Source organism: Dendrobates tinctorius, unplaced genomic scaffold, assembly GCF_039654945.1.
Source record: "Dendrobates tinctorius isolate UK_male_01 unplaced genomic scaffold, ASM3965494v1 ptg000022l, whole genome shotgun sequence".
In the NCBI taxonomy this organism is placed as follows: Eukaryota; Metazoa; Chordata; class Amphibia; order Anura; family Dendrobatidae; genus Dendrobates; species Dendrobates tinctorius.
Genome location: NW_027361690.1, coordinates 47,268,052 through 47,286,407, shown reverse-complemented (window position 1 = coordinate 47,286,407; position 18,356 = coordinate 47,268,052). Strand labels below are relative to the sequence as shown.

General features: G+C 42.7%; 1 protein-coding gene across 3 annotated transcripts in view; it reads right to left on the bottom strand.

Moving 5' to 3' along the window:
* KIF7 (kinesin family member 7) overlaps window positions 1–18,356 on the bottom strand; it is a 107,402-nt gene that overhangs the window by 26,913 nt on the left and 62,133 nt on the right. For all 3 annotated transcript variants that reach the window (XM_073568688.1, XM_073568687.1, XM_073568689.1), the window contains exons 9-10: window positions 15,199–15,323; window positions 2,156–2,311 (exon numbers count right to left, since the gene is read on the bottom strand). In XM_073568688.1, coding sequence (XP_073424789.1) covers window positions 2,156–2,311; window positions 15,199–15,323 — 281 coding nt within the window. The remainder of the gene's footprint in view (window positions 1–2,155; window positions 2,312–15,198; window positions 15,324–18,356) is intronic.

The following is an 18,356-nucleotide window of genomic DNA, read 5'->3' as shown; positions in this document are numbered from 1 at the left end:
TGTAGTAAAAAATACATTGACTCACACTTTATGGTATGATAATGTTATTAACATTGTGGAAATTGTTCTTGGCAGCAGGGTAGTTTTAGTTTTCTTTCTTTAAGAAAATGATAGATATGTTGGATGTATTGTATCATTCTGAGTTATGTACAGTATAACCAAACATATATAAATTTGAATAATGAGTCTTCTAATTACTCCTTAATTGTTCCTTAAGCCTCGCAAAAGAATATGGACTTGTGGAATTGAAGTATGTGCAAATAACTCATTATGCAAGCTTGCTGTTTTCTTATAATCATTATAATGAGTGTGTATACGTTATATTGGTTATATACAAAATGTGTACGTTTGTTGCTGTTTAATAAATGAATTTTAAAAAAAAAGTTGCACTCCCTTGTTCAGAAGATTGAGGTCCATGATGGGGTGGACAGAACTATCCATTTTTTGAAACCACAAAGAGATTTGAGTAGAAACCTAAAAAAGCTCCTGAGAAGGAACGGAATAGATGATGCCAGATTGATGTAGGGAGGGGAATGCTTAAAAGAACCAGGGAACCAGCAAGGGATCATTTGGGGGCCAGGACTTGAAAAAATGGTAGCGGAAGAAAGATGAAAAATCTGTTTTGTAATTAGAAATGACCTGTCTGCTCAGGCGTCAATTAATAGAAGGAGATGAGAGTCCACCCTGGCGGGTTTCCCATGTGGGAGCAACCAGTCATGCGGAAGATAATCTGTTTGACCTGGCTAGGGAGGGCTTGCTTTGACTGCTATGTGGTCGCCAGGAAAGAGCTGGCATGAAGGAGGGTCTCCTCTTCTGCTGTGCACGGGAATGGGTCTGGAGGTTGGATAACCCAGTGGACGAAAATTAATGAAAGGAGAGAAATACAGAGTGCGTTTTCTGGCTGGGGGACGCTTTGGTCTTGGCTGGGGAAGAGAGGTACTCTTACCTCCTGTTGCATCAGAGATGATCTGATTCAGTCTCAATCCATATAGAAGACTCTGAAAAGACAGACTGGTGAGGGATTTTTTTTTTTTTGAATCAGCTTCTGCATTCCAAGCCAAAGGACTCGGCGAAGTCATAATGTTGCTGGAAGCAACTGCTGAGCAACCTGCAGCTTTGAGAGATGTTCTGAGGAGATATTTAGCTGAGTGGGCAATTTGATCAGCGAAATCGGCTAGTTCGTTGGTTGGGGCTCCTGAAAGGATGCCTTGACAAAGGAGCTTGGCCCAGGCACAAACCGATCTGGACACAGAGGTGGAGGTGAAGGCGGGACAGATCAAGGACCCCTTGGCCTCAAAGGCAGACTTGGCCAGCAATTCAATGTGTCTATTGGAAAGATCCTTGAGGGAGTCGCTGTCCATAAGAGGGAGGATCGTGTTGGAGGACAACCCGGAAACCAGAAGGTCTGCAACTGGAGACTCAGCCCAAAGTTTGAGCAGGTTAGGGGGAGGGCGAAAGCATACAGGATATCCATATGTCTCCTTCTCTGGAAACGTTTGTCTGGGTGCTCCCAAAAATTCTGAAACTCCTTACGGTTTGAAGACACCCAAACCAGAACAGTGGTGGAGACAGATGTGAATTCAGGGAGAGTGAATATCAATGTGATTACTGTGTTCAAGATGTGCAACCCTATAGAATTAAGAAAAAAAAAAAAAAAGTATTCCAAGACAACCCCCTTTAAAGAACTTGGACAATAAATTGCCTACCAAAAGCTTTTATAAAATCTTAGCCCCTTGTCTGAAGGAAGGCAACAAGTATGGATGAGGATACACACGCCAGTCACTGTAAACAGGCATTAAAAGTTGTATTAATTCATGTTACATCCACAATAATTTATTTTTCTTTCCTGCTGGCTACATAATAATGAAAGCTTCCCAAATGTGTAACTTATAGATAAAAACAGCAGCAGCAACAATAGTTTAGCACGGCAGCTTGTACAACATACAAAACCTAGCAGACCTGTCAATAAATTGCAGAGAGTACTTTTTTGATTGAAAGCTGCACGTTATACATGAAACTTGTATCAAATCGTGCATTTTAAGGCATATAGGAGACCAACATCTCAAAACTAGAGGGACACGCTGTTCTTGAGGCCTGAATGAGTAAATTTAATAAGTTTTTATCTCCTGTGGGATCAAAGCAGCCTAAGTCTCACCAGTCTTAACCAGCTCTTTAATAAGTTCTTCTTTCATGCGGATGTTGATAGCTAGCTCCCGGATTTTCTGCTGGGCTTGACGCAGTCTCCATTTGGAGTCTTTTCCTGGACTAGGACTGTCTCTTGGTACATAATGCTCTCTCTTCTTACACTGAGCTGTAAATAACAGAAAGGGCATGAACCAATTAAAAATCAATTCAGTTTTAATTATCTTTATGTCAGTAAAAATACGATTAGGCTGCATTTTATACTAGATTCTTAATATGTTCACATATGTGACGTTATAGTCAAAACTCATGGGATCTATTTTATGTCAGCAAATGGTATGTCCAAATCTACTATATGCCCTTAATGTCCATCACCTGCACAGGCAGCAATAAAAATAAAGGAAACAGTGCTTTAGCTACTGCAATAAAAGTATGCTCAGCAGGCTCAGGGTCAATGACCAAGAAACCTCTGTGCAGAATGTCATGAAAGCTTGTCCATCACAGTAATTCAGACCTCATACACTGCCATGTTTGAATTACAGCTTGTCCACATATATGACTATGTAACTGCTGAAGGTTTTAGAATAGAGGTGTAAACGTGCCGCTAGTGCCAGAATGGCCCAAGATTTTACAACCCGTTCTGTGTGGACAAAAGTGTTTTATTACAAACACATGTCCATATAATGACAGGGTTCATAGGGATGCTGACAAGAAACTTTTATTTGCAGGATATTGGCCCCTTCATGACCTTTGATGTACATGTACGTAAAAAGTCATGCCTTTGAGGAGACTGCTTCTTTCCCGGCAGATGATGGCTGATGCAATCAGCCATCCTATGCCTTTAACTGCTGCGGATGGAGCGGAGCTGTTAACCTGTTAAATGTTGCTGTCAATCTCAGACAGCAGAAATTAACATGCGCTGGCAGGGAGTGCATCATTTCAGGCACCCTTCGGTGCACCTGTGATGTGATCGCGGGGTGCTGATGTGTTGCTATGACTGCTGGAGGTCTGCTAAGAACCCCGTGCCTGTCATTACGATCTTCCGGTGAAAGCTAGCGTCAGTGATTTTCACTTTACATAGCAGCGCAAATGGACTGCTGTGTATAGCACAACCTTCAAGTTCCCCAAGGGAACTTTTAACCCCTTCATGACCTTCGCTGTGCTAGTACTGCTCTGTGGGAGGTGCCTTTTTGCCCCGAGCAGTACTAGTATGGCGGCACGATTGCACGGCACTCACGCAGAGCGCCGTGGTGATCGCGTGCTGGTGTCAGCTGTATGTGACATTTAACCCCTCTTATGCCGCTGTCAGTGACAGCGGCATAGAGAAGCATCGCGCAGGGATGGGGCTCCCTGCGCACTCCCACCAGGACATTGCTATGTGATTGCGCTATTCTGATAGTCTCCATGGAGACCCCCGGCACCACGATGGCCACGGAGTCCTTTCGGGTCCTGCAGGGAGGGGTGGCTTGTGAGCGCCTGCTGAGAGTAGGTGCCGGCATGCCTCCTTCCCTGCCTGCCAGATCGCTGATCTGATATTCTGCAGTGCAGTGTCAGATAAGGAAAGTATTCAGACCCCTTTAAATTTTTCACTCTTTGTTTCATTGCAGCCATTTGGTAAATTCAAAAAAGCTCATTTTTTCTCATTAATGTACACTCTGCACGCCATCTTGACTGAATCCCCCCCCCCCCCCCCCAGAAAAGTAGATATTTTAGCAAATGTATTAAAAAAGAAGAACTGAAATATCACATGGTCATAAGTATTCAGACCCTTTGCTCAGTATTGAGTAGAAGCACCCTTTTGAGCTAGTACAGCCATGAGTCTTCTTGGGAATGATGCAACAAGTTTTTCACACCTGGATTTGGGGATCCTCTGCCATTCTTCCTTGCAGATCCTCTCCAGTTCCATCAGGTTGGATGGTGAACGCTGGTGGACAACCATTTTCAGGTCTCTCCAGAGATGCTCAATTGGGTTTAGGTCAGGGCTCTGGCTGGGCCAGTCAAGAATGGTCACAGAGTTGTTCTGAAGCCACTCCTTTGTTATTTTAGCTGTGTGCTTAAGGTCATTGTCTTGTTGGAAGCTGACCCTTCGGTCAAGTCTGAGGTCCAGAGCACTCTGGAAGAGGTTTTCATCCAGGATATCTCTGTACTTGGCCGCATTCATGTTTCCTTCAGTTGCAACCAGTCGTCCTGTCCCTGCAGCTGTAAAACACCCCCATAGCATGATGCTGCCACCACGTTTCTCTGTTGGGATTGTATTGGGCAGGTGATGAGCAGTGCCTGGTTTTCTCCACACATACCACTTAGAATTATCACCAAAAAGTTCTATCTTAGTCTCATCAGACCAGATAATCTTATTTCTCATAGTCTGGGAGTCCTCCATGTGTTATTTAGCGAACTCCATGTGGGCTTTCATATGTCTGGCACTGAGGAGAGGCTTCCGTCAGGCCACTCTGCCATAAAGGCCTGACTAGTGGAGGGCTGCAGTGATGGTTGACTTTGTGGAACTTTCTCCCATCTCCCTACTGCATCTGTGGAGCTCAGCCACAGTGATTCTTGGGGTTCTTCTTTACCTCTCTCACCTAGGCTCTTTTCCCACGATTGCTCATTTTGGCTGGACGGCCAGGTCTAGGAAGACTTCTGGTGGTCCCAAACTTCTTCCACTTAAGTATTATGCAGGCCAATGTGCTCTTAGGAACCTTGAGTACTGCAGAAATTCTTTTGCAACCTTGACCACATCTGTGCCTTGCCACATTTCTGTTTCTGAGCTCCTTGGGCAGTTCCTTTGACCTCATGATTATCATTTGGCCTGACATACACTGTGAGCTGTGAGGTCTTATATAGACAGGTGTGTGCCTTTACAAATCAAGTCCTATCAGTTTAATTAAACACAGCTGGACTCCAATGAAGGAGTAGAACCATCTCAAGGAGGATCACAAGGAAATGGACAGCATATGACTTAAATATGAGTGTCTGAGCAAAGGGTCCGAATACTTATGACCATGTGATATTTCAGTTTTTCTTTTTTAATAAATTTGCAAAAATTTCTACATTTGTTTTTTTTTCAGTCAAGATGGGGTGCAGTGTACATTAATGAGAAAAAAAAATGAACTTTTTTGAATTTACAAATGGCTGCAATGAAACAAAGAGTGAAAAATTTAAAGGGGTCTGAATACTTTCCGTACCCACTGTATAATGATGTCCCACACTGGGAGAAAATATAATAATTTTTTTTTACACTTTTTTACAAAGTGTAAATATTTTTTTTTTTTAAATCCCTAAATAAAAGAAAAGATAGAAAAATATTTTTCTAATAAATATATTTATGTAAATAAAAAAACAATAAAAGCACTCATATTTGGTATCGCCGCATACGACCCGCTCTATGAAACGGTCCCACACGTTAACCCCTTCAGTGAACACGAAAAAAATATAAATAAAAAACGAAGCAAAAAACAATGCTTTATCATCATACCGCCGAACAAAAAGTGCAATAAAACGCGATCAAAAAGACGGCTGCAAAGAAAAATGGCACAGCAGAACACGTCATCTTGCCCCGCAAAAACAAGCTGCCATACATCTTCATCAGCAGAAAAATACAAAAGTTATAGCTCTCAGAATAAAGTAATGCAAAAAAAATTATTTTTCTATAAAATAGTTTTTATTGTATAAAAGCGCCAAAACATGAAAAAAAGCTATAAATGAGGTATCGCTATAATTGTACTGACCCGAAGAATAAAACTGCCTTACCAATTTTACCACACGTGTAACGGTATAAAAAAAAAAAGGCATCTGAATAGACTGAATCCTGAGATTCCAAATGTGTGTTGGCGATGCGGCTTAGATGTGGGTACACTGTATCATATCTTCTGGACGTGTCCAGAGATTCAGAATTTTTGGAGGGAAGTAGGCTCACTGATTTCCAAGGTGCTTTATGCTGAGGTTGGACTGGATCCAACTGTATATCTGCTAAATCTTACCCCTGGGGGGATGGGGAAGAGGGCAGCAAAGCTGTTACTTCACATTCTTACTGCGGCTAGATGTCTGATTGCTCTTAACTGGAGACAGACTTCTCCACCGCTCCTCTCCCATTTACTCCACAGAATTAATGACATTAGACGGATGGAGTATAAATATGACAGCAATATTTAACGCAAGTGTGGAGTATTTTGACTCAGTCCGGGCTCCTTGGGATTACTTCTGGGCACAAAGATCAGAATAGATCAATATTTGATCATCGTTCTCCCCTCCTGCGGGTGCTTGCTTTTCCCCATCCACTGCCTTCCTTTTTTTTCCTCCTCTTGTCTTTTTATATGTCCATGTTAAGGTTACATTTTTCTCAGCTTGTTGTTTTTTTTGACAAACTGCCTTAGGCTGGGGTCACACTAACTGACGAGAAATACAGTCCGTATTTTACATGCGTAATACGGAGAAATGTCCCCTAAATAGTGCTCCGTATGTTACCCGTAATCAAGGTGTGGTCGCGTATTTTGTGCATGTCAGCATCCGTATGGCATCCGTATGCCGAGATTTTCTCACAGGCTTGCAAAATGGACATAAGCCCTATGACAGGTTTTCAACCACAAGAGAAAGAATAGATACATAGGATACTATATATATATATATATATATATATATATATATATACACACACACACACTGTATATACAGTTGTGGCCAACAGTATTGACACCCCTGCAATTCTGTCAGATAATGCTCAGTTTCTTCCTGAAAATGATTGCAAACACAAATTCTTTGGTATTATTATCTTCATTTAATTTGTCTTAAATAAAAAAAAACACAAAAAGAATTGTCCTAAAGCCAAATTAGATATAATTCCACACCAAACATAAAAAAGAGGGTGGACAAAAGTATTGGCACTGTTCGAAAAATCATGTGATGCTTCTCTAATTTGTGTAATTAACAGCACCTGTAACTTACGTGTGGCACCTAACAGGTGTTGGCAATAACTAAATCACACTTGCAGCCAGTTGACATGGATTAAAGTTGACTCAACCTCTGTCCTGTGTCCTTGTGTGTACCACATTGAGCATGGAGAAAAGAAAGAAGACCAAAGAACTGTCTGAGGACTTGAGAAACCAAATTGTGAGGAAGCATGAGCAATCTCAAGGCTACAAGGCCATCTCCAAAGACCTGAATGTTCCTGTTTCTACCGTGCGCAGTGTCATCAAGAAGTTTAAAGCCCATGGCACTGTGGCTAACCTCCCTAGATGTGGACGGAAAAGAAAAATTGACAAGAGATTTCAACGCAAGATTGTGCGGATGTTGGATAAAGAACCTCGACTAACATCCAAACAAGTTCAAGCTGCCCTGCAGTCCGAGGGTACAACAGTGTCAACCCGTACTATCCGTCGGCGTCTGAATGAAAAGGGACTGTATGGTAGGAGACCCAGGAAGACCCCACTTCTTAACCAGAGACATAAAAAAGCCAGGCTGGAGTTTGCCAAAACTTACCTGAAAAAGCCTAAAACGTTTTGTAAGAGTGTTCTCTGGTCAGATGAGACAAAAGTAGAGCTTTTTGGGCAAAGGCATCAACATAGAGTTTACAGAAGAAAAAAAGAGGCATTCAAAGGAAAGAACACGGTCCCTACAGTCAAACATGCCGGAGGTTCCCTGATGTTTTGGGGTTGCTTTGCTGCCTCTGGCACTGGACTGCTTGACCGTGTGCATGGCATTATGAAGTCTGAAGACTACCAACAAATTTTGCAGCATAATGTAGGGCCCAGTGTGAGAAAGCTGGGTCTCCCTCAGAGGTCATGGGTCTTCCAGCAGGACAATGACCCAAAACACACTTCAAAAAGCACTAGAAAATGGTTTGAGAGAAAGCACTGGAGACTTCTAAAGGTGGCCAGCAATGAGTCCAGACCTGAATCCCATAGAACACCTGTGGAGAGATCTAAAAATGGCAGTTTGGAGAAGGCACCCTTCAAATATCAGGGACCTGGAGCAGTTTGCCAAAGAAGGATGGTCTAAAATTCCAGCAGAGCATTGTAAGAAACTCATTGATGGTTACCGGAAGCGGTTGGTCGCAGTTATTTTGGCTAAAGGTTGTGCAACCAAGTATTAGGCTGAGGGTGCCAATACTTTTGTCTGGCCCATTTTTGGAGTTTTGCGTGAAATGATCAATGTTTTGCTTTTTGCTTCATTCTCTCTTGTGTTTTTTCATTTAAGGCAAATTAAATGAAGATAATAATACCAAAGAATTTGTGTTTGCAATCATTTTCAGGAAGAAACTGAGTATTATCTGACAGAATTGCAGGGGTGTCAATACTTTTGGCCACAACTGTATATATATACATACACACACGTCATTGAGACACATATTATATTATATATATATATATATATATATATATATATATATATATATATATACACACACACACACACATATACATACACACATATATACACACTGTATATATATTTATATTTCATAGCATTCTACATAGTAGAATAGCTGCAAAATCAATTGCCGGCTTCTGTAAAATCATTACCCAACCCAACATGAAATGACACATGGTTTACATACAGTAAACCATTTCATTTAATGTTTTTTTTTTTATATGTCTTTCACCAGCAATTAGATGAGGGTTTTGTGTGTAAAATTTGGGAGGTGTAGGTCTTAATTTAAGGGGTTAACTCGTAAAAAATTGTGTGGGCTCACGCAGTAATTTGGCAACCAGAGAGGTAAAGCAGGTGAGTGAGGGCAGATTTTAATATTTTAATAGCCTTGAGAGGAACCATGGTTTTTGCCCCCCCCCCCCGGCTACAAAAATCTGCCCCCAGACACCCCAGAAAAGGCGCATATATAAGGGTGCGTGCACAAGTTGCGGATTCTGCTGCGGATCCACAGCGTTTTTGGCCCTGCGGATCCGCGGCAGTTTATGCTGCGTTGTACATTACCTTTATTTTCTATGGAGAATGAAAACAGCAGTGCACATGCTGTGGATTTTTCCGTGCCGAATTGCTGCGGTTTTCAATCCGCAGCATGTCACTTCTTTGTGCGGAATCTGTAGTGGTTTCACACCTGCTCCATTGTCCAGGTGTCAATCCGCAGGGGAAAACCGCAGGCTAATCCGCAGATAAAACGCAGGTGTTTTGACCTGCGGATTTAGCCAAATCCGCAGCACAATCCACAATGTGTGCACTTACCCTAAGATGTTCCTTTTCTGGCACTTATCCTCTCTATTCCCATTGCCCTGTAGCGGTGGGTTAATAACAAAGGGTTAATGTTACCTTGCAATCGAAGGTGACATTAAGCCGATTGATAATGGAGAGGTGTCAATAAGATACCGATTCATTATTAACCCTAGAATATGAAATGGTTAAAAACCACACACAGACATTAATTCAAAAGTCTTTTAATGAAATAAAGACAAGTTTCTGACAAATTTTTATTACTCTGCTATTCCAAAATTAAACCATGATCTGTAAAAAAAAAAACATAAAAAAGCAACAATAGCCTTACCTCTCCGCCATTCAGTCATGTCCCATGCTGTAATCCTTCACAAGGGGTTAAATAGTTTACAATGAGGACCAGTGCTAATGCGACCAGCCCCACTGTAAACTACTGCAGAATGAATTAGTTCAGCTCTGCGCAGCCTTACTGGCTGCCTGGAAATGAACTAATTAGCGTGGGAAAGTTTCTGACTTTTTTCCCACGCTCATCAGTTCACCTCAGGTCAGCCGGGGACTCCCGCTGACGTCAGTGAGGCTGCGCGGAGTCCCCTGGCTGACCTGAGGTGAACTAATGAGCATGGGAAAAAATGCAGAAACTTTCCCGCGGTAATTAGTTCATCTCAGGGCATTCATTCTGGGAGTGGTTTACATGGGGCTGGTCGCATTAGCACTGGTCCCTGTGTAAACCACTTAACCCTTTCTGATGGATTGCAGTGGGGGACCTGACTGAGCAGCGGAGAGGTAAGGATATGGTTGCTTTTTTGTTTTTTTTTTGTTACAGGTCGATGGTTTATTTATGGATAACCAGAGCAATAAATCTTGTCAAAAAATAAGTGTCTTTATTTCATTAAAATAATTTTTAATTAATGTCTGTGTGTTTTTAAACCCTTTAATAGTCTAGGGTTAATAATGGATAAGTGTCTAATTGACACCTCTCCATTATTAATCGGCTTAATGACACCTTCCAATTGCAAGATGACATTAACCCATTAATATTAAGCCATTAGCCACTGCGACAAGGCAATGGGAATAGAGAGGATACGGTAAGTGCCAGAAAAGGCCCATTTTTTTTCCAACGAATTAACCCCTTAATTTAACACCTAGACGTCACAAATTTTACACACAAACCCTAATTTAATTATTAGTCAGACATATAAAAAAATACATGAAATTAAATTGTTTACTGTATGTAAACCATGTGTCATTTCGTGTCGGGTTGGGGAATGATTTTACAGAAGCCGGCAATTGATTTTGCGGCTATTCTGCTATGTAGAAATGTATGAAATATAATATATATATATATATATATATATATATATATATATATATATATATATATACACACACTAGCTATGAACCCGTTCTACGCCCGGGTGGCGAGCATTTTTATTGGTATATGGTCTCCCTCTCCCATCCTGGAATGCATGGCACCCCTCATTCCTATCTTGGTATGCATGGTACCCTCACCCCCCCAATCCTGGTATGCATGGCACCCCATTCTTCATCCAGGTATGCATGGTCCCTTCACCCCCCAATCCTGGTATGCATGGTACTCCCTCATCCTTATCCTGGTATGCATGGTCCCCTCATCCCCCAATCCTGGTATGCATTGTCCTCTCACCCCCTATCCTGGTATGCATGGTACCCCTCATCCCCCAATCCTGGTATGCATGGTACTCCCTCATCCCCCAATCCTGATATGCATGGTACCCCTCATCCCCCAATCCTGGTATGCATGGTACTCCCTCATCCCTATCCTGGTATGCATGGTCCTCTCACCCCCTATCCTGGTATGCATGGTCCCCTCACCCCCAATCCTGGTATGCATGGTACCCTTCATCCCCCAATCCTGGTATGCATGGTACCCCTCAACCCCAATCCTGGCATGCATGGTACCCCTCATCCCCCAATCCTGGTATGCATGGTCCTCTCACCCCCTATCCTGGTATGCATGGTCCTCTCACCCCCCTATCCTGGTATGCATGGTACCCCTCATCCCCCAATCCTGGTATGCATGGTACCTCTCATCCCCCAATCCTGGTATGCATGGTACCCCTAATCCCCCAATCCTGGTATGCATGGTACTCCCTCATCCCTATCCTGGTATGTATGGTCCCCTCACCCCCCTATCCTGGTATGCATGGTACCCCTCATCCCCCAATCCTGGTATGCATGGTACCCCTCATCCCCCAATCCTGGTATGCATTGTCCTCTCACCCCCTATCCTGGTATGCATGGTACCCCTCATCCCCCAATCCTGGTATGCATGGTACTCCCTCATCCCTATCCTGGTATGCATGGTACCCCTCATCCCCCAATCCTGGTATGCATGGTACTCCCTCATCCCTATCCTGGTATGCATGGTCCCCTCACCCCCAATCCTGGTATGCATGGTCCCCTCACCCCCAATCCTGGTATGCATGGTCCCCTCACCCCCAATCCTGATATGTATGGTACCCCTCATCCCCCAATCCTGGTATGCATGGTACTCCCTCATCCCTATCCTGGTATGCATGGTCCTCTCACCCCCTATCCTGGTATGCATGGTACCCCTCATCCCCAATCCTGGTATGCATGGTACCCCTCATCCCCCAATCCTGGTATGCATGGTCCTCTCACCCCCCAATCCTGGTATGCATGGTAGCCCTCATCCCCCAATCCTGGTATGCATGGTCCCGTCACCCCCTATCCTGGTATGCATGGTACCCCTCATCCCCCAAACCTGGTATGCATGGTATCCATCATCCCCCAATCCTGGTATGTATGGTACCCCTCATCCCCCAATCCTGGTATGTATGGTACCCCTCATCCTCCAATCCTGGTATGCATGGTCCTCTCACCCCCTATCCTGGTATGCATGGTCCCCTCACCCCCTATCCTGGTATGCATGGTACCCCTCATCCCCCAATCCTGGTATGCATGGTACCCCTCATCCCCCAATCCTGGTATGCATGGTACCCCTCATCCCCAATCCTGGTATGCATGGTACCCCTCATCCCCCAATCCTGGTATGCATGGTCCTCTCACCCCCTATCCTGCTATGCATGGTACCCCTCATCCCCCAATCCTGGTATGCATGGTACCTCTCATCCCCCAATCCTGGTATGCATGGTACCCCTCATCCCCCTATCCTGGTATGCATGGTCCTCTCACCTCCCCTATCCTGGTATGCATGGACTCCTCATCCCTAGAATGGTATGCATGGTACCCCTCTCACTCCTATTAAAACTACACACATACAAAAACAAAACAAAAAAAAACCCACACATTTATACTCACCCTTCCTTCCTGTGCTCCAGCGGTGTCACGTTCTGCTGGTGGCCGGGGCAGGAGTGCGGCCGGAATCGCGCATGCCCATAGCGCTGTCCGGCGCCATATTGTTGAAGACACACTTGCAGTGTGTCTTCAGTAAAATGGCGCCGTATCGCGCTATGCGCATGCGCGATTCCGGCCGCACTCCTGCCCCGGTCTCAGGCCGAAGAGAAGCGACACGGCAACGCTCCTCCCGGTCAGGTAGGTATGTAAGTATGGCGTCGGACATGGCGGTATGCAGTGTGTACGCACACCGCCATCTCCAGCGCCATACACACTCCTCACCGCTGGATGCCTCATTCTGTCTGGAGCCAGACTGCGCATGCGCGTCGAGCTTGCGCAGTATATAAAGACTTCGGACAGAGTGACACTTACAGCGTTATATTATAGATATATATCTACGTGTGTGTGTCTCAATGACATATATGTATTCTATGTGTATATAGCCATTCTTTCGTTTCTTTATTAAAATTGTCAGTGTGATTTTACTGTATCGCGCACTGAATTGCCGGCTTTTCTAAAGGACACCGGGTGCGTATTTCTCACAAGTCACAAATCTGGTCCGTGTGTAATGCGTTTTTTTGCGCACCCATGGACTTGCATTGGCGTACTACGGGCGTAGTACGCTGACAATCGCAGCATTGTCATTGAGGCAAATAGCGCTCCGTCCCTCCCAAGTCACTCCGTATGGCAAAGCAGTACTGTACAGCCAAATATGGGGTATTTCTACATTCAGCAGAAATTGTGGGACAAATTCTGGTGCCATTTTTCCCATTTCCCAGTGTGAAAATGTAAAACTTGGGGCGAACACACACTCTTGTTGGTAAAAATGTAAATTATTTTTTTCTTCAGTGCCCAATGGTATAAAAGTTTGTGACACACCTGCGGTGTCAATATAATCATTGCACCCCTAGATGAATTAATTGAGGTATAATTGGTAAAATGGGGTCACTTATGGGGGCCCTGCTGTTCTGGCACCTCAGGGGCTCTGCTAATGTAACATGGCACCCTCAAACCAGTGCAGCAAAATCTGCACTGTAATATGGTGTTTCTTCCCTTCTGAGCTTTGCACTGTGCCTCAAAAGTAGTTACTGACCACATATGAGGTATCAGTGTACTCAGGAGAAATTGCACAACAAACTTTGGGGTGTTTTACCCTTGTGAAAATACAAAATTCGTAGCTCAAAAAGATTTTTGTTGGAAAAATTTTATTTTATTTTCATGGCTTAACTTTATAAACTTCTGTGAAGAACCTTGGGGTTCAAGGTGCTCAATAGCATCTAGCCCAAACAGATGTTTTCCTCCACATATTGGGTATCGGAGTACTCAGGAGAAATTGCAAAACAAATTGTATGGCGCAATTTCTCTTTTTACCCTTGTGTAAATGCAAAGTTTGGAGCTAAAAAGATTTATTTGGGAAAAATGTGATTTTTTTTTTTTATTTCCACGGCTCTGTGTTATAAACTTCTGTGAAGCACCTGTGTGTTCAAGGTGCTCAATACACATCTAGATAAGTTCCATAAAGGGGTCTAGTTTCCAAAATGGTGTCACTTGTGGGGGGTTCCAACTGTTTAGGCACAGCAGGGGCTCTCGAAATGTAACATGGCATCAGCTAATTATTTAATCAAATTTTGCATTCCAAAAGTCAAATGGTCGCTCCTTCCCTTCCAAGCCCTGCAGTGTGCCCAAACAGTTGTTTTCCTCCATATATTGGGTATCGGCATACTCAGGAGAAATTTAACAACAAAATGTATGGCCCATGTTCTAAAAAAAAAAAAAATTAGGTCTAGAGGAAAAGTTTTGTGAAAGAAAAAGTAAATATTTATTTTTTCCTTCCACCTTCTAAAAATTCCTGTGAAGCACTTGAAGGGTTAAATAAACTTCTTGAATGTGGTTTTGAGCACCTTGAGGGGTGCAGTTCTTAGAATGGTGTCACTTTTTGACTTTAAATGTGAGGTGGTCCCTAAAAAAATGGTTTTGTAAAATTTGTTGAAAAAATGAAAAATTACTAGTCAACTTTTAACCTTTATAACGTCTTAACCCAAAAAAAAAAGTGTTCCCAAATTGTGCTGATGTAAAGCAGATATGTGGGAAATGTTATTTATTAACTATATTGTGTGATCTAACTCTCTGATTTGAGGGCATAAAAATTAAAAGTTTGAAACGTGCGAAATTTGACATCTGCGTACTTATACTGACCTGGAAAACCATATTGCCAGATCAGTATGCAATGAATATGATAAAAAAAAATAAAAAATGTGAAATTGCATTTTGGTTTTTGCAATTTCAATGGATTTGGAATTTTTTCTCGTTTTCCAGGGCATCACATGATAACATGAGTGAGGTCATTCAAAAGTACAACTTGTCCTACAAAAAAAAACAAGCCCTGATACAGCTATGGGATGGAAAAATATAAAGTTATGGCTGTTGGAAGAAGGGGAGGAAAACAAAACAAACAAAAAATGGAAAATCGCCAAGGTGTGTGAATGGGTTGGTGAGACACAGTGGGACATTTCTAAGTGGATGTAATAAAACTGCACTTACATCCCGGTGAGTTTCTGTCACGCAATGTTTCCTCCTCATCTTCACTATCTTGAACAGATGTAGGATACCTCTGGTTATGAGACGTCACAAAGCTTTTCACATCTACTTTGGATAGCTTTTTAGATCTAACAGGAGAAAGAGTGACACATTATATCTATACATACACACATTTTGTTCACGTTACACCCAAAAATGTAGAGTGTGTGCACACGTTGCGGATGAGTGAGGGCAGATTTTAATATTTTAATAGCCTTGAGAGGGACCATTGTTTTTGCCCAACCCCCCCCCCCCCGGCTACAAAAATCTGCCCCCAGACACCCCAGAAAAGGCGCATCTATAAGGGTGTGTGCACACGTTGCGGATTCTGCTGCGGATCCGCAGCGGATTTGGCCCTGCGGATCCACAGCAGTTTCTGCTGCGTTGCACAGTACCATTTTAGTCAATGTAAAATGAAAAACGCAGTGCACACATTGCGGATTTTTCTGCGTGGATTTAAATCCGCAGCATGTCACTTCTTTGTGTGGATTCCAAAACGGTTTGGCACCTGCTCCATGAAAGGTATCAAACCGCAGGGGAAAACCGCAGGCTAAACCGCAGATAGGATTTAGGCAAATCTGCGCGGAAAAATCCGCAGCAGAATTCGCAACGTGTCATCAAAACATTTTTTTTTCAGCAACTGAAAAAAATGTAAAGTATTAATGTTTTTATTTTGTTAAAAAATATTACTATCATTCATTTTTAATTAAGCAAAATATGAAGAATAATTTAAAAAGATTTGGTATTTCCACGTGTTAACACTAGGGGGGGCAGCTGCTGAAATTTACCATGAAAACCTACTGTAGTGTACAACTAGATCACATTAGGAGTGTTGGGTTAGATACAGCGGTCTGGGGAGTATCACTCATGTTGGGATTACCGTAGATATCTTTTCACTTTATACTGTATTTCTTACTTGAAGCTGCGATCATCAGATCTCTTCTACTTTATATAGTAAAATACACATGCATGCTCATACACAGGAAAATACACATGCACGCTCATACACAGGAAAATACACAAGCAAGCTCGTACACACAGAGAAATACACATGCACGCTCACACACAGGAAAATACACATGCACACTCACACACATGAAAATACACACGCACGCTCACACACAGGAAAATACACATGCATGCTCACACACAGGAAAATACACATGCACACTCACACAGGAAAATACACATGCATGGTCACATACACAGGAAAATATACATGCATACTCATACACACATGAAAATATACACGCAAGCTCACACACCGGAAAATACACATGCACGCTCACACACACAGGAAAATACACATGCAAAATACACATGCAGAGTCAGCATGGGTTTGTAACTAATAAGTCATGTCAGACTAACGTAATTCCCTTCTATGACAGAATCACTGATTGGGTGGATCAGGGAAATGTTGTAGATATATTATATCTTGACTTCAGCAAAGCATTTGACAAAGTATCTCATACAATCCTTATTGAAAAAATGACTAAGTATGGAATGGACAAGGCAACTGTTAGGTGGATTCATAACTGGCTTAGTGATCGGACCCAAAGAGTGGTCGTAAATAGCTGCACATCCAGTTGGAAGAATGTCTCAAGTGGGGTACCACAGGGCTCTGTCCTGGGCCCGGTACTGATCAACATCTTTATCAACGATTTAGATGAAGGAATTGAGGGTAAACTGATGACACAAAGCTAGGAGGGATTGCTAATACTAGAGAAGAGAGAGAGAGGATTCAAAAAGATATAAATAAACTGGAGCAGTGGGCAGCAACTAACAGAATGGTTTTTAACAGGGAAAAATGCAAAGTGCTACATCTGGGCAATAAAAATGAAAAAAGCATATACAGAATGGGAGGAATAGGGCTAAGCAAAAGCACATGTGAAAAAGACTTGGGTATACTAATAGATCACAGACTGAATATGAGTCAACAGTGTGATGCAGCAGCAAAAAAGGCAAATGCAATTCTAGGATGTATTAACAGAAGCATACAGTCTAGATCACGTGAAGTCATTATTGCCCTCTACTCCTCTTTGGTCAGACCTCATCTGGAATATTGTGTCCAGTTTTGGGCACCACGTTTTAAAAAAGACATCAACAAACTGGAGCAAGTTCAGAAAAGAGCGAACAGAATGGTGACCAGTCTGCAAACCCTGTCTTATGAGGAAAGGTTGCAGGATTTGGGAATGTTTAGCTTGTGGAAGAAAAGACTGAGAGGACACTTAATTGCTATCTACAAATATCTCAAGGGCTGTCACATTGTAGAAGGATCATCTTTATTCTCATTTACACAAGGAAAGACTAGAAGCAATGGGATGAAACTGAATGGGAGGAGACACAGATTAGATATTAGAAAAAACTTTTTGACAGAGTGATCAATGAGTGGAACAGGCTGCCACAAGAGGTGGTGAGTTCTCCTTCAATAGAAGTCTTCAAACAGAGGCTGGACAGACATCTGTCTGGGATGATTTAGTGAATCCTGCTTTGAGCAGGGGGTTGGACCAGATGGCCCAGGAGGTCCCTTCCAACTCTACGATTCTATGAAATACAAATGCACGCTCAAACACACAGGAAAATACACATGCACGCTCACACACACACATGAAAATACACATGCACGCTCACACACACACATGAAAATACACATGCACGCTCACACACAGGAAAATACACATGCATGCTCACATACACAGGAAAATACACACGCAAGCTCACACACAGGAAAATACACACGCAAGCTCACACACAGGAAAATACACACGCAAGCTCACACACAGGAAAATACACATGCACGCTCATACACACAGAGAAATACACATGCATGTTCACACACAGGAAAACACACACGCACGCTCACACACAGGAAAATACACATGCATGCTCACACACACAGGAAAATACACATGCATACTCATACACACAGGAAAATACATACGCAAGCTCACACACACAGGAAAATACACACGCACGTTCATACACACAGGAATATACATATGCACGTTCATACACACAGGAATATACATATGCACGCTCATACACACAGGAATATACATATGCACGCTCATACACACAGGAATATACACAAGCACACTCATACACACGGGAAAATACACATG